The sequence below is a fragment of the Mizuhopecten yessoensis genome, unplaced genomic scaffold (genome assembly GCF_002113885.1).
Source record: "Mizuhopecten yessoensis strain PY_sf001 unplaced genomic scaffold, ASM211388v2 scaffold6671, whole genome shotgun sequence".
NCBI classification, from domain to species: Eukaryota; Metazoa; Mollusca; class Bivalvia; order Pectinida; family Pectinidae; genus Mizuhopecten; species Mizuhopecten yessoensis.
The window spans coordinates 104,385-115,892 of record NW_018406666.1 but is presented as its reverse complement, the minus strand read 5'-3'; the positions used below and the strand labels follow the sequence as shown (position 1 = coordinate 115,892).

Below are 11,508 nucleotides of genomic sequence, written 5' to 3'. Positions count from 1 at the left end.
CTAGAATGCTCAGTCAGTTATGTATACAAATTTTGTTACAGGATAGAAAATTCAGACAGTTTTATTAAAGTTTTCAATAGAAAATATCTAAAAATATCGCCTCTGTGTCTTTTCCCTTATATTGTTTATTCGCGAAGGAATATGTAAAAGTAGTGTTATAGATGAATTGTGGGATAGGAATTCAAGGGAAGTAAACACGAATACAAGCTATGTAACTTCCGGTTAGAGTTACCTGAGGGGATTTGAGTGCAAGTGTCACCTGTGAATAACATTTGAGAGGTTAAGCGGAACTGTAGTTGAATTGTGCGGACAGCTCTATGTGTCGTGTGTTTGTCAGCTCGCTCTCTGCCTGTATAACATGTGGCCCGTAAAGAGAACTTCATTCTCCATTTTTTGACAGTGACAGACTTTCATGAATTTTGGAATATAATAATTATTCAGAATGGGGCAAGGGCATACTCGATCTCATCAAGGTAACGGTACCGCTGGAAATGGAACTGATTCTTCATCTCACTCGTTGAGCTATTCACACTCCAAAAGGAACTCGGCATGCCTGATGAAACTATTCCAGGTAAGAAAACCTGACTGGTCAACGTCGCAGCTAGTCAGAGATAATTTCTAAATACTTTTACTGACTAACAGTATGACAAATGAACTGTAAACAAACTGATATATCGTCCAATTAAGACGATAAGCGGATGGAGACATATGTACAACATATGTGATAATTAACGGTTTTTTTTATTTCTTAAGGATGTGCTTTTATAATTTTGTTATATTAAAAATATTATTTGCCTTTTACCTGAATAAATATTATTTTTATTATTATTTGTTTCAAGTGTACACATTGTGTACATCTTCGGAAATTGTACGTTTAAGATTGTTTTAGTTTTAGCTTGAATAACTTGTTTTGCATTTCACCTGGGTGAGCAACTGATATCTATGACACGAGAAGAAGGTGTCAGGTCGTTTCGGGACATGTCGAAAGTCGTTTCGGGATTTTTCATTTTTTCTTATCTTCTCACTTCAGTATATACCATTGTCTTTTTTCTTTAAACATATTTTAATGTCAACTAAATTTATACAAGTTTTGATAAAAAAAAATAACATAGCCTTCTCCCTTAATACTGTACATTTACCATTATATGATTCTAATAGCACATCAATAAATTTATGTAATATTCACACAGACACAAATACACAACATAAAAACATTGTTCAAACTATATTGTTGCAGACGGTCATATAGGACCCAATGTTTATAAATAAATGTACCGTAATCTTAATGTCACGTTTGTCACTGTAAAGCCCATTGAGTGTTACAATGTATATCATGATCATGATCTGATTGAAATTATGAAATAATAAATGGGTTTTGTTATTAAGTTTTTTCAGAGGGCCACATTGTCATACATTTTACACCTATCAATACTGTATGTAATATTACAAATTAGATCAGCCATAATATAATCTAAGTGATAGTTTGCTTTGATCTTTATTGCACTGAAAAACAGGCACCTTCCCTGTACCAAAAAGTTCCTTAAATTGTCACATAATGAAGAAATGAAGAACATTTTAACCGAAAACTGTAACAAAGATAATGCCAGTGTTTGATCACAGGTATCGATCTGACACGAATGAAAAAACCCAACTTACTCTTTGGTTTGCAGCATTGTTACATTAATTAGTAGGTTTAGTTAAACTATAGGGTTAAAAACATATACATGTATATATACCATTGTGTTGTCACCTGTATATATATATACCATTGTGTTGTCACCTGTATATATATATACCATTGTATTGTCACCTATATATATATATATACCATTGTGTTGTCATATATATATATAGATACCATTGTGTTGTCATATATATATATAGATACCACTGTGTTGTCACCTGATTTCCTTACAGTACACTGAAGTCATCATTATTTGAGGGTTATGTTGTACTTTTATAAATATGCATAAGTAAATAAAATGGTGACTCAGCTGGATCAAGTTTTCATCTTATTGGTAAACCATTCAGTGATACATGTATATGTATATATGTATATATATCAAAGTGATTGACGTCGTTGATTTTAATCAGGGAATTATCATTTGGGAATGAAAGTAATGACTGCATCAACATCAAGGTTGATTTCTCACATTGAGCTCAATTAAGTTGCACTGTTTCTAAAAGCGACCTAATTAAATGAGCATTATTTGTGAGTCATCAGACATATGATCTTGACATTTGACATCACATGAATAGCTTGCCAAAGTAAAGGGCTAACATGTTTGTTTAAAGAAATCACCTTAATTGAGCTACGTCATTTAGAAAAGACCATATGTCAAAAACTCTCAACAGGTTATTGCTTATAGTCTTACTTGCATGCAGTACTGTTCAGAACTGTGTGACAGCTGTTAACAGAATGCATGTTGGCATTAGTCCTTTACAGTGAAACTAGCACTACTGTGTGGCCCAATCAGCATCTCCAATGATTAATGTCACAATCGCAATACGATCATGATATGTAAGACATGAAGTCTCATAAGTCATAACTGAATGTGGTAGGTAATGAACTACAGAGGCATTACAGAAATATTGTGTAAGCTGTATTAATATTACATACCGATATAAACCCCTCTCACCATTTGACTTATTACACTTTAAGTGCATGGTCCTTGCAAAAAGACTACTTTCAGATCCTGTTTATCCAATTTTTGTTGCTTTTATTGTTTAAAATTGTACACAATCACACTGGCTAAGGTCACACAAAAAGGTATCAATTACTTTGATATTTATATATATTATATATCTAAATAAGAAATTGAAGTTTGTTTTTTTTTATAAAGAAGATTGAAATATAATACCAACATATGTATGCCATTCATTCTAAATAACTGAAGTTAATGGTAAGCATTGTGTTGTATACCTCTTAGGTAGGGCATCATCATCATTTTTATGTTACGATATTATCTGTTTTAACTGAACCAGAATTTACAACATTTTAAGAAGAAAAGTGCCAGTTAAACTTTTAGATTGCTTTCTGTTTAAAATTTGGCAATGTTTTGGTGTAGACAGAGTTTTCATTGTGAGTGAGGGCTGTTATCTCATCCTGAAATGGTTACTCAATAGAACAGGACTGTGATTAATCATTTGTATGTAAATACATGTTTTACTATATGGTGTAGTGGCTTGTAATCCTACTGGATGATGCAGTGACCTGCTGGTCTATATATTGGCCATAGTCATGAGCTGATCGAATGTTTACAGAAATAAAAACATGAGCAAACTATTTAAGTGGAACATACTTTTTATTTAAAAGTCTAAGTGTTGTGCTTCATTATATCCCTTGGCATGCATATGGAGTGCCTGTGAGTTTATGAGGTGGTGCAGAATGTCTCGTCACCTTCTGGGAGATTGCCATACAAAGCTCGCAAAAAAGTTCACCTAGACCACTGACCAGTACATGAGGTGTCACAGGTGTCAAATTTGTAAAAACAAATCATTCGAACAATTCCTTGTACTTGTGGTGGTTGTCTAACAAAGTTTCTGGATGACTAAATAGCTAGTTCATAAATACATGTACTTTAAGGGGCTCTATTTTACATCCAGATGATCCTGAAATTTTCATTCCATGTAGTTGTCCCAATTAATTTCCTTCTTCACTCTTTCTGCTGTTCTTTCATTCTACCCTTCCTCCAATCATTTTAGACTCCATCATCATATTTTTTAACTGACGATCCTCTCCTATAGAAGACTCGCGATCGTCATGATCAGCCTCTCAGTTGTTCTAACAAGGTGCTCTAGCTATGGATAGCCAGCACAGCAATAACCTGAAACCTGTAGATTTCCCTGAAGTACACAGACATGCCAAACCCATATTCATTAATATTTCAACATACGCACATAAGGAAGCTGGAAAAGGAAATCATGTCATTTCATTTGGGGAATTAAAAATTTTCTGGATTGCATTGAATCTCGTTCAGCTATTTGAGATTGACTGCCCATCTGATTTGTATCTAAGCCTGATGACCTAAAGGCAGATCCTGTATATATATGTAGTCCTTGAGTATTTCACAGAAATTGGAAACTTATTGATTTTCTTTAAAATAATCCAGATTGATCATCCTAATCACAATGAATTGCAGTAAACTTAATTACATAGATAATGACCTGGTTCTTAACCAATTTCTGTGAATTATTTACATTACAGTAATTGTTTTAGAGTATGCATGAAAAGTCATCCAATTATAAGAAACAAATAGAAAAAGGGACTAGAAACTTAAATGTACAGATCTGTGCTTCGTTATTTGTTTTGAAGTGTATTTGTTTAGATCGAGTTTAGAGTTCCTGAGGGCCAAATAGTGTATCCCATTTTACCACTCATGTTACACGTTTATGGAGCTCTATAGCTATCTGTTGATGACAACCAATCCTGATCTAGGGAATGGGTCCTTTGTAATATTTGTTTTACAGAGCTTGAGGACTTATGCGTACCTATTTCATCCCATTTCTGATATTTCTTCCCTTTTCTGATATCACATGTAGGTCTCTTGGTTTACCATAAGTCTGCTGTTTCACCCCTTTTCTGATACTGTATAAATTCTCTGGGTTTACCAAATAGATCTCTTTCACCCCTTTCCTTATATCAGGTCTCTGGGCCACCTTTCCACTGGTTCGTATGTATTTGGATTCAATATTTGACACGATTCCCAAAGGGATTACAGCAGATTCCCCCCTGATTTTAATGAAATATAGATTGACATGCTATGTGTGTTTTATGTTGCATTCGTTTCCCATCGGATATTACGTTAATTTACTTTTTTAAAATATCTTTTGATGTTTTTGTTTGAAGTACAATTTAATCACACAATGTGAGAGAATTTTTAAAACTCATTTACCCCTGCAGACGCATTTTAACTCTTCCAATTCAAAGGTTGGAAAAGTTCATTATCAAATTTCAGGGGTGAATGTGTTAATACAAAATGTACATTGTTCCTGGTGGTAATGGTTTTGACTCTGTTATTCAGATTTGACTTTTCATCTCCACATAAAATCTAACTGTTGACATTATTTCCTTACGGCAGGACATTTTCCCATGGGACTTTGTGTTAAAGTGCGTACAACAACCTAAAATAGCCAGTAAGATATATGGCTGAGATTAAGTCCAATTCAGGCCCACTGACCACTAACACCTTAAACATTTGTATTGAAAAGGTGAACAGATATCAAACAATATGAGGATTGTAATTGTGATAAAAGTCAAATAAATTACAGATTTAAATCACGCATAAACTACATCCGTTATCTGAACTCTTGTTTGAACAAGATGTGTTGGACAATAACGGAGGATGGGCGTTTATATCCACTTGTATTTTTTATGGATTTTGTTAAGTCGAGATCTATTCGTGTTTGATTGATGACATGATCTACATGTGACTTGGTATGTCTGTAGGATTAGGTTTGTGGGGTTCTATAGGTTTTCTATGTTGCCATGCTTGTCAATCTCCAACTTTTCTATGGATAAAATTTTCTCCAAATACATTTTGTATTCATAATCATTCATTATTTTTTGTGAATTCAAAGCACATTCACCTAATGCTGAATAGTCACTGTTCTTCATATAGTGAGTATATATGAGTTATAACTCATTTTTATAATTGTCTCAAATTTGCAATTACTTTTGACTATAAAATTGCAAAAAACATTTGAGCCGTTATAATATATGGTTTTGATCATTGATTTTTTTTCTTTTTGAGAAAAAAGTAAATGTATTTATTTAAAAAAAAAAGATGAATTATTTATGTTCCCTTCAAACAAAATGTTAGATTATTATTGTTTGACAATGAATTTTAAATATAGTCATCATATATGATAAAGTACAATGTGTTGTGGCTATTGTTGTACATGGCCTTTAGGCTTATGACATTGGAGGCAAGGTCAAAGGTCAAATTGTTCAAAGGGAGACAGACTTTTTTGTTTTTGGTAAATTTATGTTGTAAAGTTTTCTAAAACTCTCATAATTTTCTTTGTTATATAAAAAGTAATATTTCAGTTGTAGAGGCTATATTTTATAAGAACATTGCAAAGCTTAGAAGAGAGAATTTCCAGAAAGTTGTTTATCATTACAGTTGTGGAATATAACAAATTCCTTTTTTGTTATTGTTACTGTGATAATTATATAAAAACAAAAGTATATTGTTAGTTAATATGATAAGATTCCTTAAACTAGAAAAGATTTTTAGTTGTAAATACACACACACACTTATTAGTGATACACTAAATCACATGAAAAGCCATGTTCTTACTCCAGCCACCTTTGGCCACGTTACAGTTGAATCATACCAGTACATTCATAAACACAACTGGAGGATTTGGCACTAAACACTAGAAATGAAACATCAATATAATCATAAAGATATTTAATTGTGGTTCCTTTTTACACTGCAAAGTTTTTCGCATATCTAGATACACACACCATACAAATCTTGAATTCTATTGACTTACTGGAGTTTCAGCTATAAAGAGCTACATTTCTAAAAACTTCTTGTTGACCTTGTGTACTCTTGGCCAGTCACATGATCACTGATTATAATGTCACTATGGTCATCAGGGTCACATTTCTGAGGTTACAGGGTCAATTTAGTCACTGAGGTCATTAAGGTCATACGGTCTTGGGTTACTCAGAGTCACAGTGTTCACTGATGTAGCCAAAGTTACAGGGTATTGTCTTATAAAATCACCTGGTCATATGGTGAAATTCCAGAAAATAACAGAAATGTAATATCTGCAGTCAATATGTACATGTCTTTGTATCAATCATATTAGCCTACAAGTGTCTGTATGTTAAACAGACATGATCAAAACTTCAGATAAATAAACGTGATTTTCTTATTTCTTTCCAGAAATTAGAACTGACTGCTGATGAGGACAACTGTCACCCAGGAGAACTGACTAGAGTAACATTTGAGGTAACTACCGTGGTAATTATACTACTGCAGGACAACACCTTATTGCTATCATATTGGTCAACTACGGAACACGAACACACACAAATATTGTCCATGTACATATATATACAAACAATTAAAAACCTATGAAATTGTCACTAGTCAATTGCAAAACACTCACATTGCTTTTTTGCCATTCTTTAAATACAGAAACCACAAAACTTGCTGTGTTTACAGTAAATAGCCTAAAACATCACTGCATGATTGTGGTTTTGGAACAACATCAATATTTCTTAAAAAACCGGAATGACAGGTATTATTTTCATTAGCTCAAGGTCTTAATTCTACTTGGTCCATATTTTGCGATGTAAAAATATAGAATATTTGGGGACATCTGCTACGTATACTGACTCATCCTTTAGGGTAAGAGATAAACTTTCGACATTTTCACTTTTCTTACTTTGCTATAATGAACGAAGTGCCATCACATATTATGAAATCATTTTCTAATTTATTCCTACCGTACCCAAATTTCAACAAAAAATGTAGTACATTGTACATATGTATTATATATATAAGCATTACTGTGAACAGGATATATACATTGGTGTACATGAATGTCTGTGGGTCTATCTACATCTCTTTATAAATATTCTCACATTATACCCCACCTAAGCTTAATCAGATGCCCCACTTTCTTTTACCCTTCCTGATTGAAAACGAGGCTCCATTTTTGCAAAATTTCTTCAGTAGATTTTTTCTCAACTTAAATTTTGTCATAGCAACTAATTATGGAAAGCTTTACTTTAAATAAAATTAGCACTTCTTCATAGTGACTTAATGAAAGCATACACACTAAACAGTGTTAGGAGGAAGTTTCTCTTACACAGTGGTATGTTAACAACAGCCTTTGTATCAGACTAAAATTGTACTAATAAGAAAATAAATCCAAATTTGAGGTTTCCTCAGGTACTAATGAGAAAATAAATACAAATGTGAGGTGTACATGTCCTCAGGCATTATTTAACCTATGAAATGCAACAACATTATGAACAGGTTTGGTTTGTCTGTATCAGTTTGTGTCAATAATGGGTTGATAGACAACAAATCAGCACAACAGTCAACTTTAGTTTTTGTGCCAGCTTGACAAGAAAATTACAGAATTATAACAACAGCACAGGTCAGTTATCAAGAAACTTACAGAATTATAACAACAGCACAGGTCAGTTATCAAGAAACTTACAGAATTATAACAACAGCACAGGTCAGTTATCAAGAAACTTACAGAATTATAACAACAGCACAGGTCAGTTATCAAGAAACTTACAGAATTATAACAACAGCACAGGTCAGTTATCAAGAAACTTACAGAATTATAACAACAGCACAGGTCAGTTATCAAGAAACTTACAGAATTATAACAACAGCACAGGTCAGTTATCAAGAAACTTACAGAATTATAACAACAGCACAGGTCAGTTATCAAGAAACTTACAGAATTATAACAACAGCACAGGTCAGTTATCAAGAAACTTACAGAATTATAACAACAGCACAGGTCAGTTATCAAGAAACTTACAGAATTATAACAACAGCACAGGTCAGTTATCAAGAAACTTACAGAATTATAACAACAGCACAGGTCAGTTATCAAGAAACTTACAGAATTATAACAACAGCACAGGTCAGTTATCAAGAAACTTACAGAATTATAACAACAGCACAGGTCAGTTATCAAGAAACTTACAGAATTATAACAACAGCACAGGTCAGTTATCAAGAAACTTACAGAATTATAACAACAGCACAGGTCAGTTATCAAGAAACTTACAGAATTATAACAACAGCACAGGTCAGTTATCAAGAAACTTACAGAATTATAACAACAGCACAGGTCAGTTATCAAGAAACTTACAGAATTATAACAACAGCACAGGTCAGTTATCAAGAAACTTACAGAATTATAACAACAGCACAGGTCAGTTATCAAGAAACTTACAGAATTATAACAACAGCACAGGTCAGTTATCAAGAAACTTACAGAATTATAACAACAGCACAGGTCAGTTATCAAGAAACTTACAGAATTATAACAACAGCACAGGTCAGTTATCAAGAAACTTACAGAATTATAACAACAGCACAGGTCAGTTATCAAGAAACTTACAGAATTATAACAACAGCACAGGTCAGTTATCAAGAAACTTACAGAATTATAACAACAGCACAGGTCAGTTATCAAGAAACTTACAGAATTATAACAACAGCACAGGTCAGTTATCAAGAAACTTACAGAATTATAACAACAGCACAGGTCAGTTATCAAGAAACTTACAGAATTATAACAACAGCACAGGTCAGTTATCAAGAAACTTACAGAATTATAACAACAGCACAGGTCAGTTATCAAGAAACTTACAGAATTATAACAACAGCACAGGTCAGTTATCAAGAAACTTACAGAATTATAACAACAGCACAGGTCAGTTATCAAGAAACTTACAGAATTATAACAACAGCACAGGTCAGTTATCAAGAAACTTACAGAATTATAACAACAGCACAGGTCAGTTATCAAGAAACTTACAGAATTATAACAACAGCACAGGTCAGTTATCAAGAAACTTACAGAATTATAACAACAGCACAGGTCAGTTATCAAGAAACTTACAGAATTATAACAACAGCACAGGTCAGTTATGGTACAAGAAACGTACAGTTACACTTAACTTTGTGTACAGCAAATTTGTTAGATCTGACACTTTCATACAGTTGCTATGTACTCAAGATTACATATGAACAATTTTATCATAAACATTATGTGTTATTAGAATACTGAAGATTAACATAATCCATTCCAAAAGTTTGGAATTTCTGTGTGAGTTCTTAACACCTAATTAGAAGATGGCATACATAGATGACGAACTCCGAGGAATGGTTGCATTGCGCAAGGAGAGTGTTACACGTGAGACAACCAATGTTTTAATTAACATATAACACAACTAAACATTTTATCCAAGAAATTAGAGACCAAATCAATACTGGTATTTTTCTGTTGTTTCAGAATGCCTTTCATGGTCCTCTTGACAAATTTGGAAAGCTGCTGTACCTACAAATGACACAAAACCATGGCAACCACACAAGGGAACGCATCACTAAGGAGCAGTTTGTCAAGTCTGGGAAAGAGATCATCAAAATGTTTGATGAGGCTGTGCAGCTTAAATATTATTTCCACTTGTTCTCAGCAGGAAAGGATCATATGAACAAAGAAGGTAGGTGACAGGGTTAAGATGTGGTGATGGGTACATCTATAGAGAAGTCACTGGGGGATAATAAGGGGCCCTGCCTTTACATGTAATGTGGAAATATATCTACTTTATTATACTATAATCACAGTACATTTTCTGTCCGTGCATACATCTGGACCTTATAACATCCTAATGCTTTCCGAAGTTTTCATCAAGCTGAAACTAGGTCACTTAATTGTGGCGTATACTTTAACCAATGATCTTCATTATGGCTAAACTGTGTCCAGGGCATTACTTTTTACCTATTTCATGCAAAATCATCAGGCTTATTGTCTAGGTGCATAGGGATAATTGGATAGGGTTAATTATCTAGTTATTTTATATATTCAGGATAATTAAAATTTACTAAAAATTGTAATATAGGATCAAACTAATCACTATGCATAACAATATTTATTGTAAAATGTTTAGGTAAATGTGAATAAGTTGAAAATATGATTAATGTGGTGTGTCTTTGAAAACTGTTTTGATGTTGATTACAGATGCCCTACAGATGATCAATGTAGCTTATGCCCTGACACTCTCTGCCTCCTCCATACCATTCACCAAAACAAGCAATGACGACAAAGTGTTCTCCGCCATGGTCCAGAGTATGGTCAGTATATGTCCCACCACTACCCCACCCCAGCCTCCCAGACTTACCAATAACAAAGATTGTATTGAAGGAATCCTTTAACCCTTTCACCCCTATGTGACTTTAATACACTCTACCATATATTCATCTGGATAATTTCATTATGGTCTACAGTGGTGAAAGGGTTAAAAAGATCTGTTGTTTCCTGCTATACCTAATTAGTTACGGTTGAGGGATCGCACAACGTTACACGAAGTGCGGTGTGTGCACGACATTTGAACGGTGTGTGAACGATGTTTGCACGAAGTGCGAATGATAAGAAATTGGACGATCATTGCTTGCGCACATTTGTGCGGATGTTGTGCAATAACAATCGTGGTTGGTGTAAATTGAGGAATGGCTTAACATATATATGTTTCGTGTTTAAACATATACACTTGATTTTTAGGTCACCTGAGCTTTAGCTCAAGTGACCTATTGCTATCCGTTTTCGTCCGTCGTCGTCCGTCGTCCGTCGTACGTCGTCCGTCGTCCGTCGTCCGTCGTCCGTCGTCCGTCGTCCGTTAACATTTTACATTTCAAACTTAAAGTCAAGTTCTGCTGGGCCGATTGAACTGAAAGTTGATAGGAATGATCGCCTCATGGTCCTGACAAAGTGTTGTTATTTTTCGGGTCGATCAGA

The 11,508-nt window shown here is 33.9% G+C and overlaps 1 protein-coding gene across 1 annotated transcript in view; it reads left to right on the top strand.

Moving 5' to 3' along the window:
• Positions 1-186: 186 nt before the first annotated feature.
• LOC110452393 overlaps positions 187-11,508 on the top strand; it is a 46,274-nt gene continuing 34,952 nt past the window's right edge. The window contains exons 1-4 of the mRNA XM_021500893.1: positions 187-571; positions 6,900-6,965; positions 10,009-10,216; positions 10,735-10,847. Coding sequence (XP_021356568.1) covers positions 443-571; positions 6,900-6,965; positions 10,009-10,216; positions 10,735-10,847 — 516 coding nt within the window. The 5' untranslated portion in view covers positions 187-442. The remainder of the gene's footprint in view (positions 572-6,899; positions 6,966-10,008; positions 10,217-10,734; positions 10,848-11,508) is intronic.